The sequence below is a fragment of the Salvelinus namaycush genome, chromosome 32, assembly GCF_016432855.1.
Source record: "Salvelinus namaycush isolate Seneca chromosome 32, SaNama_1.0, whole genome shotgun sequence".
Taxonomy (NCBI): Eukaryota; Metazoa; Chordata; class Actinopteri; order Salmoniformes; family Salmonidae; genus Salvelinus; species Salvelinus namaycush.
The window spans coordinates 17057727-17085634 of record NC_052338.1 but is presented as its reverse complement, the minus strand read 5'-3'; the positions used below and the strand labels follow the sequence as shown (position 1 = coordinate 17085634).

Here is a 27908-nt window from a genome sequence, read left to right as displayed (position 1 = left end):
ATGTTTATCCTTGAATGTATTAACGCATGGGAACAACAGTCACCTCACCTCTGTGGATCAGTTAACGGTTCAACCCTAGCATTATCACTGGCAGTGCCTGGGTCTGGAGGAACAATCATACTTGCTCCAAAAAAGATCCCAATCTTTGGGTGAGTTTTGAGTAGATATTAGTGTTTATGTTTAGAGGGAGATATTCTTTTTTCTTCATTTTTTTTTACATATGTATTTTTTATTCAGGAGAGATTTTAATTGAGTGAAAGAGCGATTTTATGCTGTTTATGAACAAATAGAATATCTACGGTGGGTGCATGGCATCTAAGATTGAAATGATGCCTTTGCAATACCATATTTGATTGTTGAATGAATGTTGATGTCTTGGTGTTTGGGGTTTTAGTGGTAAGCAGCTCGAGCTCGTAGATGGAGTCGTCAGAAGAGTGGATGCAAAAAACTCTGCTCTCTGAAACGTTTACTACTCAGTAACACTTAGTACCATTGAGATGTTCATTTCATGGTGGTGCAACCCAGTAGTCCAAATGAACGAATTAATTAACCTTTTATTTGATCAGTCAATTAAGTAATTGAATCTTGAAGGATCTGTTTGAATTCATTACTATTGAAACATTGTGTTGAACAAATTCATTGAGTCAACATAGCTGAGCAATTTTTTTTAAGCGTTCTTTATCAACGTAATAACGTTGCATTAACGTTGTTAGTTGGTTGAATTTGTAAAAGCAATTCATGTACACAGCTTTGGTCTAATTTCAACCCAGATTTCAACCACAAATCAATAATAGGGTTTCAAGGTTTTGATTGAATTCATGTTTGATGGCAACTCAGGCAAAAAAAAAACGAGTATAGATCAGACATCTTTTGTGTTTCTGTAAGAGTTATATAATTAATGATTATGTTATATACTTGGCAATATTGGTCCAGAAAGTATGCAATCCCAAAGGAAAGTTGATCAATGTGAAGTGTGTTTATGGTCTGTTTCAATTCAGTGTAAAACTCAAATTCACTGTATGTTCTATGGTCACTTATCGTTTTTGTGTATAATGTATTTAAACTGTGTCTAAATTCCTCTTTCTGTTGCTGTCTCTATATGTTGTCTACTGCTAGCAGCACCATATTACCAAGTAAAATAAATGATGGTTATGTGTAAATGTACTTAGCGAATAAAGGTGATTCTGATAGTAGTAGTGTTGTGTAACGCCCTCAAACGTCAGGTTAAAAACAAGTTCTAGCTCTAAAGCGATCGATTCCTCAGATGAAGAAATAGTTACACTAGATACAAATAACATGAACAAAAAAGACAGATGGGCAACAACACCCCAAACTGAGAATAATACCCTTATCTAGAACAGATTGCAGAGTATTGACTGGAGTTATATTGTCTGATAGAGGACTCGAGACAGAAACTGTCAAGCGTCTAAGAAACACAAATGAGATTAAGGGCCACGGAGGACTTCACCTCATCAAAAAGTTAAACTGGTATCAAGGGCCACTTTAGGAGCAGATTTGCCTCAAAGGGCCTTACTTTTAGCAGCTGTTATGTGTTGATCGTGTTGCAGTCTTAGCCACAGTCGTCTGAGCCCACTCCGGTGTTGTGTCACTGGTTAAGATAGGATGGCTGGTCACGTGGATACATATTTTTAGAAGGGTATTTTTATGGATCCATTGGTTGCATCGGAAATGGCACCCTATTCCCCTAATGTCTCTGGTCAAATGTAGTGCACTACAAAGGGAATAGGGTGCCATTTGGGACACCTCCACTGTGGTTAAGTGACTATAGTGCGCCTCTTGTCTTTGTCTCGCAAACACACGTCTGTTCAGCATCTTCTTTGATTAATTCATTGATTGTTCAGAATCGCCTTATATGCGCTTTTATCTTTTGATTCATTAGTCTAGTAATGAAAATAAAGAAATTGTTATTTTGTCTGTAAATATGTGTGCATTTATGTAATAATTAATCTAAACGTATTTAAGGTTCAACACAAGGGATAATCAACCAGGGGCTATGCGTTCTCTGGAAAATTGTGAACAACGTGAAAGATGTGTTCCATGACCCGCTAGCAGAGTGGAACTTACCCTCCATAGAGTTGCATTATTTCCCAAAGAATCTATAGAGCCCCGAGTTGATTATCCCTTTTATACAATGACTATAATTTAACACATTTACCGGTAGAAATGTGTTCAACATCCACTGAAGTAGCTAGCAAGGTTACTAGATAGGTACAGTAGTTGCCTGGCTAACCAAACCATCAGTCCTAGCTTGCTATTATGAAAATCAAATTCAACAATGCCAATAATATTTTCAATTCGACTTCTGCTTTCAAAAGCAGCTCAAACAGAACATGTAAGAATGAACTATAGCCATTGAATTCTACCGTGCAAATATACTGTGTGTTATAGGGAATTATGGATCTAATCTTGGATGCTGATTGGTTAAAACCGCATTCCAGCTAGTGTCTACTCCATAAATTACCACCGGCTAAATCTATGACGTTGAAATGCCTATTTACTCTGTTCCATCTCACTGCGCAATCCACTGTCTCATCAGCCCAGCCAAGCAATTTCTTTTAGACTAGCATTTGGTTTTCAACAGTGGAGATTTGTATATAACTTGCTGTCTGTCTTTCAATATTGAAATTCGATCTCCAGCTGTCCCATAGTAATGAACGTGTTGGGACGAGACAGACAGGCAGACAGCTTTTCTCAGCCAGTCGAACTCATGAATCAGCTGGCATAATTTTTATGGATATATACAAAGAAATGTCAATAGAAAACAGGTAAAACTAAACGAAATGCTGCTAGTTTGCAGTCTTTCCAGCTTCAGTTTGAAGTGATTGTGTTAGCTGTGTTGTTGGCTAGCTACTCTGAACAACAGTGACCTGACAAGAGAGCACATTTTCTATGCCAGGTGAAATCGCGCCTCATTAGCTCATTGTTATGGATGTATCCAAATGTCACTAGAAAAAACAGCTTATGCAAATGCAGCTACTTTGCTGTTATTCTGGCTGCACTGTTTGACGTGACTGTAAGTTAACCGTAGTTGGCTATCAAGCAAGGGATAAGAACATTGCCAGCCAGTATGGCAATGGAACATTTAGAACGAACCACTGGGTCGCGTCCATAGATACAGAACAAAAAGACTGAACGACTGAGTCGCGTCTCTGGCAACCGAACTGATAGAACGAACAACTAGCCGACTTAGGTAGCAACCGTAGATTTGTGTTGGAGCTATATCTCGTGGAAGGATGAAATAGTATGAATAAATTAATCAAAATAAAGTTATGAAAATATGTCAATAATCATTTATTGAATCTTATTAATAAGTACACTGAACAAAAATATAAATGCAACGTGCAACAATTTCACAGATTTTACTGTTACAGTTCATTTAAAGGAAATCAGTCAATTGACATAAACTCATTAGTCCCTATTCTATGGAATTTACATGACTGAGAATACAGATATGCATCTGTTGGTCACAGATACCTTAAAAAAAAGGTAGGGGCGTGGATCAGAAATCCAGTCAGTATCTGGTGTGACCACCATTTGCTTCATGCAGCGTGACACATCTCCTTCGCATAGAGTTGATCAGGCTCTTGATTGTGGCCTGTGGAATGTTGTCCCACTCCTCTTCAATGGCTGTGCTAAATTGCTGGATATTGGTGGGAACTGGAACATGCTGTCATACACGTCGGTCCAGAGCATGCCAAACATGATCAATGGGTGACATGTCTGGTGAGTATGCATTCTATGGAAGAACTGGGACATTTTCAGCTTCCAGGAATTGTGTACAGATCCTTGCGTCATGGGACCATGCTAACATGAGGTGATGGCGGTGGATGAATGGCACGACAATGGGCCTCAGGATCTCATCACAGTATCTCTGTGCATTCCAATTGCCATCGATAAAATGCAATTGTGTTCGTTGTCCGTAGCTTATGCCTGCCAATACCATAACCCTACCGCCACCATGGGGCACTCTGTTCACAACGTTGACATCAGCAAACCGCTAGCCCACACAATGTCATACACACTGTCTGCCATCAGTTTAAACCGGGATTCATCTGTGAAGAGCACACTCTTCCAGCTTGCCAGTGGCCATCAAAGGAAATCAAAGGAAAATCCTGGCATAAATTAACCCTTTTGAATGAACTATTCTATTCTAGTCTGAAGTGAAGTCTAAATTTGACTTTACTACCAGTGAAAAGTTTGTTGAAGTGGGATTAATGTTGATTGATGTTAATTGATGTTTGTTCAACAAAGACAGGTTTTCTGAGTTTATGCGTGGCATAAATCACTGAAATAGGCCTAAGAAGGCTAAACCCGATTATTCCAAGATTTGAACTGTAATGTGAATGATATTGTTGATCATCCGGATCTAATTGTCAAATTGAATTGACTCCTCAGGTGTTGACGAACCAAACTTCTACCGAGACTGTCAGCTACTACTTATTCATACAGAAAAGTATTTCAGATTACTTTTTTTTTGTTATTTTGTTCTGTCTTTGTTCGTTGTTAACTTCCGCCAGCGGCACAGCACCACCATATGTGTATGACTAGGTGGTGGTGGTTGGTGAGACACATCACAGCCTTGAGTGCAAGGCTTTAATCTGCGAGAACATCACCATCTTGTTGCTGTCTGTCTGTTCCACTTCTAGGATTGACAGAGTCAGATTAGAAACCCCATGTCGTCATAAAGCTCCTGCCCCATTCGGCTGAGAGGGCACTGTGTTTTGGGGTGGGGCCGGTCGAGGACGGGCGGGGCAGGTGCTAGATGTTGTACTGTAGGGGTGGGCCAAGGACTCAGTATATAAGACACATTCTACCAACATAGCCCCTACCTGCTCCGTACACATCTTTCTTATCATATCCATATCAATCGTTTAATTATTAATTTACCCTACTTGAACTTAACGCTGAATTAATCACGCTTAGCGCTGAATTGATACGTAACATTGTCTCCAGTCTGCTTTTTTTCTTCTTTTTTTGTTGCCTTCGTCAGCCTTTTGTATGTGCCTACCTGCCTTCGGTGCAGTCGCTGGCCATCATGAACTACTGTATGCCTGACATGTATGAGATGCCTCATGGCGTGGGCGGTGGCTACCCGATGCTGGGTGGTGGGGAGTACTGCATGTATGGAGGTGATGGTCCCGGGGGGTACGGGCACTGTGAGCCCCAGCCCATGCACCAGATCCACCCTCCCTGCATGGAGCAGGCTTGGCCCCCTAGCCAGCCCTACGCCTGCTCCTACCCAGGACCCAACCCCGTGTTCAAAAGTGAAAACTGCAACATGGAAGTGCCTCTCAGCCACTACCACCACCAGCCCGACTACTATTCTGAGGGGAAGCCTGACTTCTCCCACATGCAGTGGATGCAAGAGGTTAACAAGAAAGGTAGGGAATTGGGACTAGCACTTATGGTAATACAAGCTGGAAGGAACTAGGGATAGTGTGATGGCATGACAAGCTGAAAGGTAGGGACTAACCCAGTGGTGTGATGGGGTGACGGCCTGACAGCCTGTGTTGGAGTGCAGTTGTAGAGACGTGTGACAGGTGCACAAATATCTCCTTTTGATTGACTACATCTGACCTGATATTGCTGTATTGTATGTAGTGTGTAACAGTATTTGATGTATACTAGTCTAGTTTGGCTTGAACAGTGCTTTATCTCATTGCAAACCGTTGCGGTGTTGAACCTTGCTCGTATGTGTATATATAATATCGTAATGACTCTTGATACACTATAATCGTAGTGATTCTGATACTATATGGTTATTACCACCGAAACACTGAGGTCTGTGAGTTTATCAGTTGGTGAGTCAAACCATTAGCACAGTTTGTAGTTATGTACGTTGAACTATATATTCACTTTCAAATTCTTGAAGTTTAAAGGCAAATTCAGGCCACCAGCATATTACGAGTCCATGGACATTGAAAACTTGTTGACAAACGTATGAATTGACTGTCAGCATGTCTCTGCGTTTGATTGTCCTGAACAGTGTTCTTAGCGTCTGTCATAATGGTTTGCTACGGGTGGATATTAATTGTCTTGACGACCTGAGCTCCTTCGATCAGGCTTTAGTTTGGACTAATTGCAGTAAATCCAAGTCGACCTAAGGTGTCATACCGTGCCAGAACTGACCAGGAGCCGGAGGACCTGTTGCATTTTGTGTGTGTGTGTGTGTGTGTGTGTGTGTGTGTGTGGATTGCTGGTGCAGGGAGAAGGCCTACAGAAAGGGTAACAGAAGGCTGGAGCGTGCCTGTTGATGGTTTGGCCCTGACTTCCCTCGACTAGTATTGATCATTTATTGACCTCTGCCCCCACCCCCTCCTACCCCCCACCTGCATTCACCCTGCTCGTGTGTCCGGGCTGGATCACCTCCCTCACTGATCCTACCTTGTTAACTCTGCTTCTTAACTTGTTAATGCTACACGCTTTAGGCCTTTTTGGAGAACTTTGTGTTGAAATGAATGATGTCAATCTTAAATACATCTGTTGGAATTCACCTCTTTGTTTCTAAGTTGCTTTGTCTAAAAATATAATGTTCAGTGGTCTGCTTGTGGTCAGACAGTAGTAAATTAATACTTTATTATCTCATAGGGACATTTTTCTGCCAACAATACAGGCATTCCTGGCATACATAATTGGTTGTTTCTTAATGCTGTTTGTATCCAGGAAATGGTGTCCCTGTTAACGGATCATCACTGGCCTATATGGTGTGTTTACATTTGATATCTTTCTCTTCTGTTAGGGTACATCCCTAGTTACCTGGACAAGGACGAGTTATGTGTGGTATGTGGGGACAAAGCTACAGGATATCACTATCGCTGTATCACCTGTGAAGGATGCAAGGTAATACCAACAGTGGACATATGTAATAATAACATATCTAATAATACCAACACTTAACTCGCTGACATAGTATCAATTAAAAAGGAGAAATTCAGTTGATGGATAAGAGATGATAATTGAATTCAAATAAATATTCCATTACCACTGCCACCAACCTGAACTTAGACTGATAGAATGTTGCAGATCATTGTGTTTCAAATATTCCTTTTATCTTTTTTTCCAAAGGGTTTCTTCCGGCGGACGATCCAGAAGAACCTGAACCCAACGTACGCATGTAAGTACGAGGCGAAGTGCATCATCGATAAGGTGACCAGGAACCAGTGCCAGGAATGTCGCTTCAAGAAGTGCATCGCTGTCGGCATGGCAACAGACTGTAAGTAGTATTCTGCTTAGTTGAGATCCCCAGAATACCTTTTATAGAGGATCTTCCCTCTTCTAGAGTGAGAGAGAAGTATATTAATGTAGCCTAATATTAAAGTTCTCCTATTTAATTGAGAGGACATTCACTACCACTCCAATAGCAGCAACAAAAAAACAAAAAAATTAACTAACTAGCGCTACTTCTGATTGCTAAAAAATGTGTCTATATATACGCTCCAATCTACCTGAGAGATCTGCTTACTGAACTTGATGACCGTGCCTGGCCTGCCAGGTGGCTCATCACAGAGAGCTGCTTAACCTGTCTACTTCAGAGTACAGAGATAGGGATAACTAATGTCATGACTCATCGTAACAGATATAGACTGCCAACCAACCTCGTTGTTAAATGTTACTCTTTACAAATACTCTAAAAAGCTAATACATTCTTAGATCCAAAAAAGTCCTATTTTATTGTGTAATGTCTATCATTTCTATAATGTTTTCTGTTTTTACTTGAATTTGTATTAGTATTTATTTATTTATTTATTGACAATCTTTTTTCATGATGGATATGATGAGAATATCAGTGTAAATATCAGAGGCAGAGTGTATATGTTTTAAATTGTATCTTGTGTGTATTGTAAATTGTATGGGGCCATACTTGCTTACTTACATTAGAAAATGTAATTTCTTAAAATAGGTCAAGTCGGCCAAGTCTGGTGGCTGAGTTGACCTAACTTCCAGTGGAGAAAGAGTTTAATCTGATGAAGAATTTGTGATAGGAAAAATCACAGCCACCTGGTGAGGTTAGCATAGGGCTAACGTGTGCCAGATTATCTGATGGGACCAGCTACAACACTATGTCAACGATTTTAAACTCAACCCTCTATGGCATGGTGTTGCCCTCAGGCAATAAACTACATTTTTGGACCTCACACTGTCCATTGAATTAAAAAAATATATATATATATCACCTGACTGTCTGTGTCCAATGAAATGAGGGGCTGAAATGGGTGTGGCCTTTTGTCTGGGGGTGGAGCAGTCCTTTCAGGAAGCAACGCTGCATGTGACACAGTGCCACCAATTGGTAAGATAAAATCACTTTTTAACATGTTTAAATTGAAATAACTTTATATAAAATATATGTGCATGAGTATGTAAAGGAGTATGTTTGATTGTTTAAAGACTTATTTTATTTATATACTAAAACTGTGTTTTTTGGTTCGTTGCCTCAGGGCAACATTGTGCAGTTAGACCACTTTTGTGTGTGGAGATGTGCTCGGATGCATAATTATGACCATAGTCAATGTTTTTACTTTACTATCTACTGATACTTACAGGAAATGGACACAAGAACATTGTATGGGCGGAAGGAACATGACTGAGCAGTTAGGGTCATTCCCTGTGACAATGAGGACAGTGAGCTTGAGGAGTGACAGTGAGGACAGTGAGCTTGAAGAGAGTCAGGAGATTGGATCCCTGAATCAGGTTTGAGAGACAGTTAGGAGGTCAGGGGTCAGTTAGGGGTCAGTCAGAAAAGTAATGTGTGTCAGTGAATGAAGAAGGGTATATGACACATTCAAATTTGTGCTTCCTGCTTTCTTTTTTAAAGGAGAATGCCTGTCTGTTGACAATGAGACTGGGTCTGAGGATGAAGATGTAGAAACTGGTTTACGAGTGTCCCTCTTGTGCTCACACTGGCTCAGCAGGGAATTCACTGCACTGGTACTGTTCGTGGCAGCAGAATACCAGGCGTCAACTTGATGTGCGATGCTGTGCTGAAGAGAGCAGGACGTGGATCTTTTGAACAGAAGATGGCCGTGGTTGGAGAAACCACCTTGCACATCGTGAAGTGGTACGATAACCGCTCAGTGACCCTTCTGAGTGATTACACTGGAACCCACCCAGTCACCGAGGTTGACATGTGGGATCGCAAGCGAAAGATGATCACCAAAGTCCCCTGCCCTGCTGTGGTGAAAGAATACAACAAGAATATGGGTGGCGTGGATCTGCTTGGCACACTGATTGCACTGTACCGGAACAAAATCAGACCAAAGAAGTGGTTCCACTGGCTGGTGTTCCACTTCCTGGATATGATCATCATGACCACCTGGCTGCTCTACAGAAGAGATTGTGAAGGTCTATACCTTCAAGTCATACATCGCTGAAGGTCTATGCAAAGCATTTCGCTACACTCGCATTAACATCTGCTAACCACGTGTATGTGACCAATACAATTTGATTTGAAAAGTGGAAAGAGTCTGGAGCGCAGGAAAGGTTGTCCAAGTTCCACAATTGCTGGTGAGTATGAGGAGAAGAGGAGAAAAGGACCCGCTGCTCCAATTCCAGTCTCTAATGTGCTACTGGATGCTACAGCCCACTGGAGGATTATGGCTGAAAAGAAGGGGAGATGCAAGGTACCAGGGTGCACATGTACACCAAAAGCCAAGTGCCGGAAATGTGATGTCCACCTTTGTTTCGCATCCACCAGCAACTGCTTCCTGAGGTTCTACACAGAATAGAAAATCAGAGTGTGCTTTGTCAAAAAGAGAAATACTGATTTAAATAATAACCCACACAAACACATTCAGACACACTCGCACACACACACACACACACACACACACAGTCATTTGGATGTTGGTTTATATGTTTATATGAAATGTGAAAACATACATGAGGTGTTAGTTGTAATTAGTAGTAGTTTGTTTATTTGATTGTTTGATGTTTTGACTTTAAAGCTTCTAATTGTGATTGTTTGTCAAAATAAACTTTTTCTAATGCATATATTGCTTGTTTTCCTTATTCCACTTATCATATGTACTATAGAAAACCTTGGTGTTTCAGTACACTCGTAGCACATTGTTGCCCTGAGGAAACACCAATATCTGGTTGGGGGGACGACACTTTATGATGGATATATTATCAGGAACCCCCAAGCTCCCAAAAAATGGGGTGAAATATCCCCCCCCCCCCAAAAAAAAAGAATTCAGGCCATAGAGGGTTAAACTGTTTTAATGATCGCAGGTATGGCCCCAATGTGTTTAAAATTGTGGACTTACTCTCTCGCTTCTTTTTCGCTTGATACTTGACAAAACCCCACCCTTCCTCCCTCTTAATCCCCTCCTCATTCGTGACTCCTCTTTGACCCTCCCTTGCCCTACCACTTCACCCTTCCTCCTGATCCCTAACCCCTCCTCCTCCCCTCCTCTACCCCCCTCCCCTCCTAGTGGTGCTGGATGACAGCAAGCGGCTCGCCAAGCGGAAGTTGATCGAGGAGAACCGTGAGCGGCGGCGGAAGGAGGAGCTCCAGAAGACGGTGTGGGACCGGCCTGAGCCGTCCCAGGAGGAGTGGGACCTGATCCGCATGGTCACCGAGGCCCACATGTCAACTAACGCCCAGGGAAACCACTGGAAACAGAAACGCAAGTTCTTGGTGAGACGTCTCCTCCGTGGCTGACAGCGTCTAACCAACCATGTCTGTTCTGTGAAACATTCCCAGTTCCCACAATCCCTCTCTTGTCCCCTTCCCTACCTCCCATCCCATCCCCAACCCACCACTGTTCCCAACGTTAATATGTCCATGTTTTTTGTATCTCCTTGTAGAATGGGGAGAATTAGCTGGACGCTGGAGAAAGTGTGTTCCTCAACGCAGCAGACACTAACTTAAAACGGAACAATCCATTCCTCTTGTTTTCTTCTTTCTCTCCCCTTTAAAGCAGTGTTCTTCAATAATCTAAACAAATACTAAAAACAAATAACTGTTATCTCTCGCGCTTTCTTTCTCTTTCACTCTCTCTCTGTGTGTAGTGTAGTAATAACTACCTTATAATTTCACTCCTCACATTTTAACTTTTTTTTTTTTTTTTTCCCCATAAAGTCTAATCGTCCTCTGCAGTTTGAAGTCTGTCTCACTTTCTTTGACTCTATCCTGGAGTTTCCATGTAGAGATTACACAAGGCCTAGGCTGTAGACTGTTGAGAGGCTACATACATAGAAAGACGTCATTGTCATTTATTTAATTGAATTGTCATTTATGTTTTTAATTAGTAATTAGATCCATATTTAGCTAAACGGCTCATTTTCATCCGTAGTCCCTGTGCAGGGTATATTGTTTTATAGTATTATATTAGTATTGTAGTATTAAATGATGCTATATTATCATAATGTTGATCAGCTTTGATAAACTCATTTGTGAACGTTGACATACAACAGTATGATTTTGATCTGAAAAATAAATAAATAAAAATGTTTGATAGAAATTGGAACCTGAATACCTATAATTAAATATCAGTTCATAAGTATAAAACAAATGCTTCAGCCTGAGCATAAATCTTGTCATGGAAACTCCACTTTGCATTTTGTGTACTACTCACCTGTTTTCTCTCTCCGCACTTACTTGTCTGTCATCTACCTTTCCTCAGTTTAATTAAACTTTTTTTTTTTTTAGTTGGCTTGACACGGGTTCCTCATTGAAACGTTCTTCACAATCTCTGTTGATTGTCCAACAGGTCGAGGAAGCAATGCTACTTAATGAAATAACATGTAATTTATTCTATACTTCTGACCAGAGTGCAGTGGGGGTGAAGGAAACCAAGGTAAGAACTAATAGACAAAATATAATACTGAGTTTAAATACTATAAAAACGCTTTTCAAATCGCACCTGCTATAGCTAGCTATTATATTATGGGCTAGTGTTAAAATACAGTGCTGTATATGAGTCATTCAAATTTGGGTTTGAAAAAAAAATCTAATTTGGATCCTATTTTTAGACATATCTACTACTCACACACTTTTTGTATTGCATATTTTAATTGTTTCCTGAATTCCTTACCAGGCATTAAATTATTCACTATCGAAACAGTGACAAAGTTTCTGTTAAGGGAGTACAGTATTGATCATTTTGATTAACCTTCTATTACAGATTAATTTGAGAAATGTTATACAAAATGTGGAATATAGTAAAAAGAGGATTTTTAACTTGACTTTTAAAACCTTTACATTTAATTTAGAGAAACATTTCACCATCAATGTCAGGCTCTGACCAATGGACAATTTTCCCTGTATTCACAGACCAAGCTTTACGCACACTGTGGCTGCATTTACACAGGCAGCTCAATTCTGATATTTTTTTTACTAATTGTTTTTTTGACCAATCAGATCACCTCTGAAAAAGATCTGATGTGATTGGTCAAAAGACCAATTAGTGTAAAATATATCAGAATTGGGAAGCCTGTGTAAATGCAGCCTATGTCGTACACACTTTGGCTGATTTGGACATATCGCTGTGTAACTTTTTTGGGGGAGGGATTAGGCTGAGGAACTTGTCCACTGTATAGCATATTGTAGCAACCTTAACCCAACATTTACACCTCTTGGCATAACATTTAAGATATTGGCTTGACAGTCACTGGACCTGGGTTCGCGTCCCGGTCTGGGCTACCCCGAACGGTTGCTAGATTGAATCCCTGAGCTGACAAGGTAAAAATCTGTCGTTCTGCTCCTGAACAAGGCAGTTAACCCAGTGTTCCTAGGCCGTCATTGTAAATAAGAATTTGTTCTTAACTCACTTGCCTAGTTAAATAAAGGTTCATTTAAATTAAATGCCCCCCGAATTCACTACAATATCATGTCCTCCATTTAAAGACAAAAGAAGCGGTTTCGTCCAATGCAGTGCATTACTTTGACTTCCAGGGAGAAGTAATTATCTATGTGTTTAATGTAGATTATCAAAACAATGTTTTTTTAAGAGATGTGAAGGAATACAATGGATTAACAATCAAGTGTCAATTACCAAAACATTCATGTCAATACCAAAACGAAGTAAATTGTTTTGGTTGTGGCAGTTTCAGTTTTGACCATTTAAATGTATTTTGGACTTTAATTAATCCCCATAGCTATCTTTTAGACATCCAAAAAACATATATATATTATTGACACATCATGGGGCCACGATGGAGAGGGATGCAATCCCATTTCATGGTTATAATTGTAGGGATGTGGCTTAAGGCCAATTCATTCTACAGTCTGTGTTTCAGTAGTGACATACAGTACAAAGTGGGGAAATCATTTTTCAGAGAAAGATTTTTTTTAAATAGACTAATTAGAGCAGTGTCTTTCAATTTAATAATACAACAACTCAATATGTTCTAGTGAAATAATAGTGTGAAAAAGATTACAAAAATCATGGATGACTTTAATTTCAAACATGAATTTTAGGAGTCAGGGTGGGGTACAGCCACCTCAATAGAAATGGGTATATAAACCATGATTTTGTACTATATTAATTGAACAATATGTGTGTTATTGCCTTGGCATGAATTAAAATAGATCATTATGTTAATAAATGTCCTAAGTTTGAAGATTTTCTGGTAAAAAAAATAAAATCAGTTTCTTTGAATGAGGACAGCAATTTGAGCCACTTCTCTAGAATGCCCCATATAGCTGGAAGTGCTGTGTATACAGTATGTAGCTAGTTCTCCACAAGCTGTGACAGTTTAAAGGCATACAGGGGAGAAGGACTCTTAAAGGGATCATGTTATTATTAATTAGTGTTTTATTATTTCATCAATATGCCTATTGATTTAAAGCCAAAGCAACAGAATCTGGGGGGTGCTGTACACAGTGCTTTGTCCTCTCAATCTCAACTCAATCTGGGCTCTTTGTTTATTTACTTGCTCTACTCTCTATTGCTCTTATGTCACTTCTGGTCAGAAGGCAAGTAGTTGAAGATGTTATAATAATAATACCGTATCAGTGGATAACCCTAGTCAAAGACTCTGCCAACTGAGTACGAGAAAATGAATGGCTTGCACTTTGCACTTTCCCTCCTTTTTAAGTTTCCCTCCGCCTTTCCTTCTTGTCCCTCCTGAACAATTGTCACAGTGGAAACGCCATCCACTTTGTTTTTGTGTTATGCTGTTATACACGTTGACCTGTCTCACGCTTATTGGAGAAAGAGGAGAACGTGTTGTGTTGTGTGTGGTCTGTCTATCTATCTTTCTAGCTGCGTCTGAGTTATCACCCTCCTCCCTAGATAGGGCACTGGTCAAAAGTAGTATACTATGTTAAAGAAGTACTGCACTATATAGGGTGCACTTTGTCTTGTGGTCTTTTAGCAGTCTGTCCCTGTCTAGCCCTGTTGAACGTACCTACATCCTCCCTCTTCTTTTTGTCGTTTCAGCCCGAGGACATTGGTCAAGCGCCGGTCGTAAATGCACCTGAAGGGAGCAAAGTGGACATAGAAGCCTTCAGTCAGTTTACAAAAATTATCACCCCCGCCATTACCCGAGTGGTGGACTTTGCCAAAAAGCTGCCTATGTTCTGTGAGGTATGTAAGCAAGGTGTTTTACTTTGTTGAAACTAAAATAAAAATGTCATTCTTATCAAGCTAAATTTATTTTGGGGGGGGGGGGTGTGTTTCATATTTTCGTTCTCTTCATATGATTGAATACCTCATTATTTATTATAGAGGATGGTAATAAAGACATTGGTTATAAAACACTATAAACACTAAAACACTAAAAACACTAAAAACAGAAACATCAACAGCATAAGCAATTTCACTAAAATAAAAATAAAATTAGAGAAAATGTTCAAACTAAAAATTTAAAATTAATTAAATATTTAGTTTATAGTTAAATATACATTTTGTGAATTATGTTCTTGTTTAGAGCTACATTTCTACTTGTCTTTCATAAAAAAATATATATAAAATTCTTAGAAATGGTCTCAACATGTAAAGCTTTAAAGAATCTACATAATTAATCATATATTAAACTAAACTGAAATTATCCATGTTGTTCAAAAAGTAGCTAATAAATAAAAAATACCATGGAATGTACAGAGTTCAGTTTGTAATAAATGCTAACACTACTAATATATGTGAACATAAACGTTCTAACAATTTCTGGAGTTTTACCTCTCCTGCACATTCTCCTATTTTCCCTTTTAATTCTTAAAATCATATCAGTCGTTCATCTTTATGTGCAAAAAATCAATAACAAAATATATAACGTTTGCTCTCTGTGTTTGTCTCTCTCCTCCCAGCTGCCTTGTGAAGACCAGATTATCCTATTGAAAGGCTGCTGCATGGAGATCATGTCTTTACGGGCGGCCGTTCGCTACGACCCCGAGAGTGAGACGCTGACGCTTAACGGAGAGATGGCCGTGACCCGCGGCCAGCTGAAGAACGGAGGCCTGGGTGTGGTGTCGGACGCTATCTTTGATTTGGGCTTATCGCTGTCTTCGTTCCACCTGGACGACTCTGAGGTCGCTCTGCTACAGGCCGTCATCCTCCTGTCCTCCGGTGAGAGGGAGGGAGACAATCTTGCCGGCACACGTTACACGTTACTTCACCATACTACCAGACATCTGGCCCTTTGTTTTCTCTACACGCAGGTTTATGGGTTATATCACCACTGTGACAAATACACCTTCTAAAAGCGTTTTAATTGGGTCATGGCCATTGAAACTGAGGGGCCATAGTCTTGCAACAGTTCTATCCACTTGTAAGCTGACAATATAGAAGATATAGCTTTTTTACCGATAGTTAATTCAAAGATATCCTTCAAAAGGTGCCACTTTAAAACATTTGGTGAATTCAAAAATTTCAAAAAGAGTGTTCTTTATTAATATTCTACTTTGTGTTGTTATTCATTTTTATTTGGTCACGACCTGACATTTTAATCTTGAACTAGTTGGCAAGATGACAAGTAGGTCACATTACAAGTAGATTAGGTAGGAAATAGGAATACATTGTGGGTGAGACAGTAAGAGAGCGGGTGGCCCCTGAGTTCAAACAGATAGAGAATTGGTCTAACAGCACGCCATATTAACCCCTGTCTTGTGTGTAGAAAGAGGATTTACATTAACGATATATCATGAAACGTACGTTACACATCTATAAACACACATGGAGATTTAGCGATATGTGCTTCTAGATGTGTATACCATGGCATTGTTGAATACTTGTTTCTTATTGGCTTGAAGGGCATTCTAGAGCGTGCTTTATTTCCCAATAACGCACAATATTTGCACTGTAGAATTCAATGGCACATTCTTACATGTTTGAGATGCTTTGGAAAGCAAAAGTCGAATTGAAAACATTATTCATTACAAAACCCACTGATATTGCCAACTACTTTAACGATTGTTTCATTGGCAAGATTAGCAAACTTTAGGCATGACATGCCAGCAACAAAAGCTGACACTACACATCCAAATATATATGACCAAATTATGAAAGACAAGCATAATTTTGAATTCCGTAAAGTGAGTGTGGAAGAGGTGAAACAATTATTGTTGTCTATCAACAATGACAAGGCACTGGGGTCTGACAACTTGGATGGAAAATGAATGAGGATAATAGCGGATGATATTGCCACTCCTATTTACCATATCTTAAATTTAAGCCTAATAGAAAGTGTGTGCCCTCAGGCCTGGAGGGAAGCAAAAGTCATACAGCTACCTAAAAATAGTAAAGCCCCCTTTACTGGCTCACATAGCTGACCAATCAGCCTGTTACCAACCCTTAGTATACGTCTGGGAAAAATTGTGTTTGACCAGATACAATGCTATTTTACAGTAAACAAATTGACAACAGTCTTTCAGCACGCTTATAGGGAAGGACATTCAACAAGCACAGCACTTACACAAATGAATGATGATTGACTGAGAAATTGATAATAGAAAGGCTGTTTTGTTAGATTTTATTGCGGCTTTTGACATTCTCGATCAGTCTGCTGCTGGAAAAAACATATGTTTTATGGCTTTATACCCCATGCTATATTGTGGATAAAGAGTTACCTGTCTAACAGAACACAGAGGGTGTTCTTTAATGGAAGCCTCTCCAACATAATCCGGATAGAATCAGGAATTCCCCAGGTCAGCTGTGTAGGCCCCTTACTTTTTTCAATCTTTGCTAACGACATGCCACGGGCTTAGAGTAAAGCCAGTGTGTCTATGTATGCGGATGACTCAACACTATACATGTCAGCGACTGAAATGACTGCAACACTTAACAAAGAGCTGCAGTTAGTTTTAGAATAGGTGGAAAGGAATAAGTTAGTTCTAAATATTTCAAAAACTAAAAGCATTGTATTTGGGACAAATCATTCACTGAACCCTAAACCTCAACTAAATATTGTAATGAATAATGTGGAAATTGAGCAAGTTGAGGTGACTAAACTGCTTGGAGTAACCCTGGATTGTAAACTGTCATGGTCAAAACATATCAGTAGCTAAAATGGAGAGAAGTCTATCCATAATTAATCCATAATTAATCGCAACTCTGCCTTTTAACAACACTATCAACAAGGCAGGACCCACAGGCCATAGTTTTGTCGCACCTGGACTATTGTTCAGTCGTGTGTTCAGGTGCCACAAAGAGGGACTTAGGAAAATTACAATTGGCTCAGAACAGGGCAGCACGGCTGGCCCTTAAAAGTACACAGGAAGCTAACATGAATGATATGCATGTCAATCTCTCATGGCTCAAAGTGGAGGAGAGAATGACTTCATCACTACTTGTTTTAGTAAGAAGTGTTGACCAGCTGAATGCACCGAGCTGTCTGTTTAAACTACTAGCACACTCGGACACCCATGCCTACAAGACATGCCACCAGAGGTCTCTTCACAATCCCCAAGTCCAGAACAGACTATGGGAACCGCACATTACTACATAGAGCCATGACTACATGGAACTCTATTCCACATCAGGTAACTGATGCAAGCACTAGCATCAGATTTTAAAAAACAGATAAAAATATACCTTACTTAACAGCGGGGACTGTGAAGAGACACACACAAAGTTACAAGTAATATTGTTGTATGGTGGTATTATACATTTGTATTGTAGATATGTAGTGGTGTAATAATGTATATGATGTACTGTTTTATCTTTTGTTTTATATGTAATGTAAGTGCCTTAATGTGTTTCGACCCCAGGAAGAGTAGCTGCTGCCTTTGCAACAGCTTAAGAGTTACAAATACAAATTGGCATTGTTGAATTCGATTCTCATAATGGCAAGCTAGGACTGAAGGTTTGATTAGCTAAACTAGCAAGTCTGTTTGTTTGGTGACCATAATGTTTGATTAACCACAGTCAGTCACACGTCATTACTGCAGTTAAACAGTCAGTAAAACCTTGGTAAGTGTATAAAACAGTCAGTAAAGCCCAAAGCCAGTAAGTCAGTGTGTGCCGGCCTGTTTTCATGTGTGATTAACCACAGTCAGTCACACGTCAATACACTGCTGTTAACTTCCACCAGAGGTCTTTTTAAACCCATTAAGCCAATCTTTCACATAGCGATCGTCAGGGATTACAGAGCCCACCCTAGGAAAGGAAACCATCTAATGATGAGACTACAATAGCCGTCCGGGGGATTGACGTTCAAAATCAATAGCTTTGTGCTGGGGCCACACATCTCCCTCCCTCCGTCTCTAAGACAATACCTTCTCTGTTTTGGAAGCCATCGATCTATCATATCCCCATGCACAGATTGTCTGCATTGACTTTTATTGTTGTGAAATCAATGGCAAATGCGAGCCAATCTGCTATTTGTTCTAATAATTCTGTAGCATAGTCAAAACTCAATACTTTTATAAATCAAATGTTCTGTAAATCTATCGCACATGCAACCCCTGGAGTGATTAAAACAAGCTAGCAACAGATTACAGGACATCCGATTAATAAAAGTATCTATCTCCATTGAGATTGTGTTTGTACATTAGGGTTGGATTAGTATAGTATTTTTCCATCTACGCGGCAGTACTAACATACAGTACAGTATGAAAACTCTCTCTCCCTCCCTCCCCAGACCGTCCGGGGCTGACCAGCGTGGAGCGTATTGAGCGCTGTCAGGAGGAGTTCCTTCTGGCCTTTGAACATTACATCAACTACCGCAAACACAAGGTGGCGCAATTCTGGCCCAAGCTGCTGATGAAGGTGACGGACCTGCGGATGATCGGGGCGTGCCACGCCTCCCGCTTCCTGCATATGAAGGTGGAGTGCCCCAACGAACTTTTCCCCCCACTCTTCCTAGAGGTCTTTGAGGACTGACGGAGGGACAGACGCGCACACCCTGCCAAGGTGTGTTTGTGTGTGGCCGGGGTGTGTGTGGGCGCCTGTCGGGGGCTACGACAGTGGGCCTCAGAGTGGCTCTAGGCGTCTTGGGACACGTTGGAACTCATTAGCACTACTGAGTCATTTCATTCCATAGCCTAGCTTCTCGGCCTAGTTTTTATGGATGGAACCATCCCTTACGATGCGGGTACATGTGAATAGCATTTTCTTTTGGTTTTTATTTTGTAAATGTTTCACCTCTCCTCAGTTACTTCTCTATAGGTTGTTTGTGTTAATTGTACAGTCAGTCGGCTTATTGGTGATTGTCTAGTTGTTGTCGTTGACAGCGCTCGTTCAGTCAGTCATATGAATCATGCAACTTCTAGTGTTTAATTTTACTCCAGTTTATTATTGAGTACTGACTCCACCAACCCTGAGAAGGTCAGTACTGTACAAGACAGTGACAGACAGCAGAAGCCAGTTAACCTGCATTATTCCCATCTTTTTCGTATTCTCTTCCTACGAGACTTCCCCAGTCAGGGGATGTGTAGTAGCTTTCATATAGGTATCCCTCTGGTGCTGGTGTTCTGTGAGAGCTATATCTATACCTGCTCAATGCTGCCATTCTAATACACTCTTACTGTACTCACATCATTCACACCATAGAAATAGTAGAGCAGACATTCTCATTCAAGTCAATGTTCTGTAATGGGATGCTATTCTTATTCTAATTATATTTCTATGATTCACACCACAAGCTCCCACCTTGAGTAAACCTAGGCACATTTCTAAACAATGGCAAGGCACAACACTAAACAACTCATCCATGTAGAAAGAGCTAGCTAAAAGACGGCTTGTTTCTCCTCTTCTGTGTTAAACCTAAACGATCAGGACAGATATAAAAGCACACTTTGACACGAAGTCAGGAAAAAGATGAAAGCCATTCAATAGCTATCTCTTTTTTTTCATGATGCCACTCATGCAGTGCCAAAAGAAATTGGGAATTCATCCAATCATTTTGGATTGTTTCCCGGAACCAGGATGCATGATCTAACCTGATCTGATTGGCTATCAGTGACTTCTTCTAGAACCTAGAACATGCTTCCCGGCTCTCATTCACGTTCTAGAGTGTAGACTCGCATCATGAACCAGAACGTTATTGAAACAGAGAGATTGTTCTTGTTGTTGTCACCATGGCGTGTAGTTCCTGAGCTGCAGATGGACAAATCAGACAGACACTGTGAGCTGTGATGCTGGCAGAAATACCTCCTGCTGTCTCACAAGATTCCATGGGAACTATTTAACTATGTTCAAGCGTCATATTATATTCTCAACATGCGAGTTACTGAAAGTGATCATGATCCTCTTATAAGGACTGGTTGTTGCTATGATACTTGCAAATTGGCTGATTCATGCCTGTATGAATGACATGTGGGTAGAGTCAGGGAGTCAAACCCTTTCTATGTTGACCACAGTCAGTGGAATTCTGAGTCAGAGGAGAGAATCGCTGCCACTAGGGGTGTATTGGTACACTATTTATACCGAACCGTTTGGTACAGGGACCTCGGTTCGGTCCACACTGTGAACCCGAATGAATAGATAAAAAATATCTTAAAACAATAAACTACTAGGCCTATAGGTTATGCCTACGCTGCGTTGTATGCCTCTTGAGTAAATCTGAGCTGAAAAAAAACATTTCAGGCTATTCCGTTAAAACAACTAGAGCCTATGCACACGTTGTAGGCCAATTAAAATTAGAATGTTAATTGGCGCATTTCAAACTGTCCTTTTGTGAGGCGCAGCCGGGAGCTAGTTCTGTACGATGGCGAGTGGTGGGGTCGATAAACCAGGAGGATTCTCCATCATCTCCAGTTTGGGAACATTTTGGCTTCCCAGTAGATTACAATGGCGGTGGACAGAGAGAGTATATCGCCACTGCTCAACCAGAATAGCCTATGCAGCTGCCAACACCTCAAACATGTTGACACATTTACGCCAACATCATCCCAGTACTCTTACCATAGGAGCAAAATGGAAACGCAAAATATATTAAAAACAATTTTGTCTCCCCACTGCATTCAAGCAGCCCCCACAACTGATTCTGACCGGGCCAAAGAAATTCTAAGAGCGATAGGTATGTTTATAGCCACGGATATGCGCCCATTCTTGGTGGTTGAGAACAGGGGGTTTCAGCACCTCATGAAAGTGCTTGAGACACTACGAAATTCGCACTCTTGCACCCATTTCAGCAAACAGGTAGTACCCGCTCTATACAAGCAAGCTAAAGACAAAGTTGTCAATGAATTGGCCAATATACCCTGTGTTGTGCTTACTACAGATGGATGAACCTCCAGGGCAACAGATAGCTACTTAACAGTGACACCCCATCACATTACCCGGAGTGGGAAATGAGAAGTATCGTGTGCCCAATTTGAGAGGCACACAAGTGCTTGCCTTTGTAAGAAAACATTATAGCATAGGTCTCTCTATATACAATGTCTGAGCCATATTTACATATTGATTTCACACATTAATTGCACTTTTTAGTGTTGAGTAATCGTGTGTTTTAATTTTTTTTAAATACTGTGTTGGTATTCCTGATGGTGCTCTCATCAGGCATTATATGACTCATGATCATGTATGGAATCAGGAATACCAACACTTTGTATTTTATTAAATAAACAAAAAATTAACTACAGTAAATGTTAGCCTGTCATTTTCCCCACTGTACCGAAACCCAATGATATCGTGACCCCAAAACACCAATACATACAGAAACGTGGGTTTGGTGAACCATTACACCCCTAGCTGCCACATTCATTAAAAAATATATATGATGCAACATCAGCAGGGTACAGAGAAAAACTTGATGATAAAAAAAAGCTCTTTATTTTGGTTGTATATTTCTTTAAAAAAAAGTTGTATGATATTGTGGTTTGTTTGCAACAGTTAAAAAAAATTATAAACTTTGCGTAAAAATCCAACTATTATAAGCTTCACACTACTCCTCAAAGCAGCTTGTGTTTTCTCTGTAAAAGTGATGCCTTTCATAAAGCAATAGACTTCGCAGTGTTTAAATGACTAGGACCTCACAATTCACACAAACTGCACAGTTAACAATGCACAGACAATCAGAGAGAGACAGACAGGTAATCGGAAACAGGAAGTGGCGCAGGGTCCAATTACTTCCTGGTTCACAAGTTGAATGGGGACACGGGCTAAGTCAATGGCCCTAGAATGAGTTGTGACAATCAGCATATTTGAGGGAATTCGTTTGAGACGCAACGGCTGCGCAGAATGGCTAGTCTTGATCACATAATGAGTAGTTATTTGGAATGCAAGGTGATTTGTAGTCGTCTGTAGTTGATCGCAAACATGCACACTGCCGAATGTCACCTTATTCCACAAGATACTTCTTAAAGCGCCAGTGTGGTATTATCTCTCGTAAGAGTGGTCACTCTTAATAACTCAGTTACAAACCAATAACAAATGTTGCACCAATAGAAAAGAAGCTATTTTACAGTACTACAGAGGATAAAAGGATGTATATTTTCAGACTGCAGAATTTTTTTACAGATATTGTATGCATTATGAACATTTTACTGTTTTACGTAAATAACGGGAAAAAACAATCTTTCTCTCAATTTCATTGCAAAACCACAATGACATACTGTTCTAGATTTGCTTTAGATATAACTATGTGAACATCATGAACTAGTAAGATTCATAGACGGATTGAAGTGTTAGTTTCACCTTGACAAAATATCTGTTGGTTACTGTATGGAACTATATCAGTGGTGGCTGGTGGCACTTTAAATAGGGAGGACAGGCTCATAGTAATGGCTGTAATGAAATGAATAGTTGTCTCAAACACGTCAAACATCTGGTTTCCATGTGTTTGATACCATTCCATTCATGCCATTCATTATTATGAGCCGTCCTCTCGTCACCAGCCTCCTCTGAACTCAACATATACTATACTGCAAAGTTGGGCTGGACAATTTGAATAAAAACCAGCTCCATTTCTGAAAGCATCACCAACATCAGCCAAGCAAATCCACTCACTGTTAATAGAATAACAAATGATTTACTTGTGTTTTCTTGACTTATTGTTTTAGCAGACAAATACAAACAATTTGTTGTTCATGATGTAGTAAACGTTTATCAATGATATCCGGAATATTGGATGACAAGTCTTTGGAGAGAAAGAGTGAGAGAATGAACTTGTGGTGTTAGTGTAATTGATTGAGAATGAGTCTGTGGGTGTAGTGTTTTTGTACCAAATTGAAACGTGTTGCACACAGCGTTGCCTATGGAGTTGCATCTGACCTGTTTTGGAAAGACAGTGCTTTGACTTGGGTACCCTGGAAGAAAAGACAAGTTGCACAAAAAATATAATAATTATGAATTTGGATCCTCATGATTATGATGCCATTTGCACGTAATGTGAATTGGATCTTGAGAATAAAGATGGTTTTAAGAAAATGTCCTCTGAACAGTTTTTTGTTTGTAAAATGTGTCTCACACACACACCACGGCGGCAGGTAGCCTAGCGGTTGATAGCGCTGGGCCAGTAACCGAAAGGTCACTGGTTCAAATCCCCAAGTCAGCAAGGTGGAAAAATCTGCCGTTCTTCCCTTGAGCAAGACAGTTAACCCCCAACAACAAATGCTCCCCGGGAGCCGATGACATTGATTAAAGACACATTTCGGTTGAATGTATTCAGTTGTGCAACTGACTAGGTATCCCCCTTCCCAAAGGACAAATTCAAAATGTCGCTCACAGAAAAGGGAACAAACAAAAAGTCACTTCAACAACCAAAACAGAAAAAGTTTCAAAAGGTGCGTCCACTGAAAGTTGGCACACAACTAATAAGGGCTTTCTAAAAGACACACACCGTTGAGTGCCCATTAAATTTACCCCAGAGAAAACAAACTAAAGGAGCAATATGGAACAAGGGAAAACAAAACTCTGGCTTCTTCCTGGCTAACTAATGTGCGGTGTAGCTCTCCCAACATCTCCTTTCCAACTGATGCACTGAGCCAGCACAGATGTAACATACTGACCAATGAGGTGACTCCAATCAGTGCACGCCTCAGCTAACATGCTAACCAACTTCGAAATAGAGAAACCGAAACACGTAACACAAACAATCTTTAGATTACATTTTCGACAGTCAGATCTACTGTATACTGATCATGATATTGCAGTGAAGATGGTGTTTAATGACAATTCAGTTCATGAGTCAATGTGATAATTGTGCAAACCCCCTGCCATCCATGAAAGGCTCAGAGCCCTAAAAGCCGCTCTCTTTTTGTATGTTTTATTTTGTAATTTTACTCCCTTCTCCCCAATTTCGTGATATCCAATTGGTAGTTAAGATCTTGTCTCATCACTGCAACTCCCCAACGGGCTCGGCAGTGGCGAAGGTCGAGTCATGCGTCCTCCGAAACATTTGATCCCTTTCTCACAGCAGAATAATAATCCTGCAGCAACAGGAAATGTGAATTATTGTGTGGATTATAATTAATGGGCATTTTTGTAGGGGTTGATACATTTTTGGTTGGCGCAAATCAATGCCACCAGAGGTAAACTTGAATATTGATGCTTTTGTCCTCTACCGTACTGTTGCAACTTTTCTCTGTTCATCTTTCCCTCCATCCTGACACTTGGCATTCAGGCCAAAGAGATCAATTTTTGTTTCATCAGACCAAAGAATCTTGTTTCTCATGGTCTGAGAGTCCTTTAGGTGCCATTTGGCAAACTCCAAGCGGGCTGTCGTGTGGCTTTTACTGAGGAGTGGCTTACGTCTCGCCACTCTACCATAAAGGCCTGATTGGTGGAGTGCTGTAGAGATGGTTGTCCTTCTGAAAGATTCTCCCATCTCCACAGAGGAGCTCTGTCAGAGTGACCATCGGGTTCTTGGTCACCTCCCTGACCAAGGCCCTTCTCCCCCGATTGCTCAGTTTGGCCGGGCGGCCAGCTCTAGGAAGAGTCTTGATGGTTCCAAACTTCTTCCATTTAATAATGATGGAGGCCACTGTGTTCTTGGGGACCTTAAATGCTGCAAAAATATTTTGGTACCCTTCCCCAGATCTGTGCCTTGACACAATCCTGTCTCGGAGCTCTACGAACAATTCCTTCGACCTCATGGCTTGGTTTTTGCTCTGACATGCACTGTCAATAAAGCTACATTTTGTTCAGTGGTTCATTTTCTATAAAGAGACAGACAGCTACAGGATCAAAGATTCACCTTGTATCTGCTGTGTCTATAAATAAAAAAACTATTCTGTCGGTTGGTTATAAGAGCAACACTGCTCTCTGCTGGTGGAAGGTTGTACCAGGCCCAGGGATGAAGGCGTCATTCTAGCGGGGTTGCATTCAATTATTAATTACGTTCAATTCAATAATTCGATTTTGTGCTTTGTGAATTGTTAAAAGCCAACTCTGCTAGTAAATTAAGTGTAAGAATTGCTATCAAGAGAGAAGTGCAATAAAAAGTCTGATTCCTTTTTATAGCTATAACCAGTTTTCCATCCAACATTGAAAGTAAAGTAGGCTACATGTCATGGCAGGCCTGATGGAAACAGCTAATTTGTAGGTAAACTTTCCAAATGTCAACAAAATACACTAGACAATGTGGGATCTTTTTGTGTCAGTAAAATGTATTATGCGAGAAATGGCGGTGGAAATGCTTATATGAAAGTAAACTTGGAGTCAGTCACGCAATGACATGTTGTGTGGTCCTCCCACTACGACTCGTGAAAGCATGCAGTTTATTAGGCTACAGATTAAATAATTTATGATGAACTTCACAGGATGATGAAAAAGAAAGGTGATGAGTTTGATGCTCCTTTCCAATAAATAGCGTTTTATTCTGGTGTTATGATGATCGATGCTTGGCTGCCATTTAATAAATAAAAATAATCTTGCTCTTGTCCATATTAATCTCATCCACTATATCTATGAGCTGTTGGCTAGAGCGCATGTGCCAATACCAGATTGGGCACATTCGTTATATAACACAATTTTTGGGGTGACAAAACCACCAGCCAAGTAGAAAATGCGTTGGAAACCAAACTTGCATTTTTTTTTATCTGGTAACTCCATAAAAGTTGTTTTTTGTGCACTATGTCCCGAATTCCGATCCGGAGTTAAACGTTTGGGGTGGAGGGCTAAGAAATTAAGGTGTGGCAGAGGTTTCATATTCTGACCTTGATTTAATTCCCTCATAATTCAACCACCTTTATGCGTGACAAAACCATGAATAAGGTCTAGCGATCCTGCCTGTTGCAAGTGGGAAAAGCATCTTTTCCCCAAAGAAATAACAGAATTCTCTGTGCGCTGTAATTTATAAATGGATAAGAGCTATTGATAAGGCCGTGGTAAAATACTAATCAGTTTATACACTATGCCCTCCGACGAACCATCAAACAGGCAAAGCGGAAATACAGGACTAAGATTGAATCCTACTACACCGGCTCTGATGCTCGTCGGATTTGGCAGGGCTTAAAAAATATACAAAAGGAAACCCAGCCGTGAGCTGCCCCGTAATGCGAGCCTACCAAATGAGGTAAATGCCTTTTATGCTCCCTTCGAGGCAAGCAACAGTGAAGCATGCATGAGAGCACCAGCTGTTACGGACGACTGTGTGATCACGCTCTCCGTTGCCTATGTGAGCATTAACAAGGCATTAACATACCGCCCCAACAGATGCACAGATGACGCAATCTCAATCGCACTCCACACTGCCCTTTCCCACCTGGACAAAAGGAACACCTATAGAATGCTGTTCATTGAGTACAGCTCAGTGTTCAACTCCATAGTGCCCACGAAGCTCATCAATAAGCTAAGGACCCTGGGACTAAACACCTCCCTCTGCAACTGGATCCTGTACTTCCTGACGGGCTGCCCCAAGGTGGTAAGGGTAGGCATCAACACATCTGTCACGCTGATCCTCAACACTGGGTTCTCTCAGGGGTGCGTGCTTAGTCCCCTCCTGTACTCCCTGTTCACCCATGACTGCATGGCCAAGCACGACTGGCTACCCGGACTATTTGCATTGTGTGCCCCCCCCCAACCCCTCTTTTTACGCTGCTGCTACTCTCTGTTTATCATATATGCATAGTCACTTTAACTATACATTCATGTACATACTACCTCAATTGGGCCGACCAACCAGTGCTCTCCTGCACATTGGCTAACCGGGCTATCTGCATTGTGTCCCACCACCCACCAACCCCTCTTTTACACTACTGCTACTCTCTGTTCATCATATATGCATAGTCACTTTAGACATATCTACATGTACATACTACCTCAATCAGCCTGACTAAGCGGTGTCTGTATGTAGCCTCGCTACTGTATATAGCATGTCTTTTTACTGTTCTATTTCTTTACTTACCTATTGTTCACCAAACACCTTTTTTGCACTATTGGTTAGAGCCTGTAAGTAAGCATCACACTGTAAGGTCGACACCTGTTGTATTCCTGTTGCATGTGACAAACTTTGATTTGACTCCAACACCATTTTTATTTGACTCCAACACCATTAAGTTTGCTGATGACAGAACACATCTCCTTCCTGAGCGGTATGACGGCTGCGTGGTCCCATGGTGTTTA

The 27908-nt window shown here is 40.6% G+C and overlaps 1 protein-coding gene across 4 annotated transcripts in view; it reads left to right on the top strand.

Annotated features, from left to right (window-relative positions):
* Window positions 1–23765, top strand: part of LOC120026928 (thyroid hormone receptor beta-like) — a 107247-nt gene extending 83482 nt beyond the window's left edge. For 2 of the 4 annotated variants that reach the window (XM_038971697.1, XM_038971698.1), the window contains exons 5-11: window positions 6761–6861; window positions 7087–7234; window positions 10452–10657; window positions 11733–11819; window positions 14406–14552; window positions 15272–15530; window positions 19042–23765. In XM_038971697.1, coding sequence (XP_038827625.1) covers window positions 6761–6861; window positions 7087–7234; window positions 10452–10657; window positions 11733–11819; window positions 14406–14552; window positions 15272–15530; window positions 19042–19283 — 1190 coding nt within the window. In that variant the 3' untranslated portion in view covers window positions 19284–23765. The remainder of the gene's footprint in view (window positions 1–6760; window positions 6862–7086; window positions 7235–10451; window positions 10658–11732; window positions 11820–14405; window positions 14553–15271; window positions 15531–19041) is intronic. The other 2 variants (XM_038971699.1, XM_038971700.1) reach the window with 2 other exon arrangements.
* Window positions 23766–27908: the final 4143 nt, after the last annotated feature.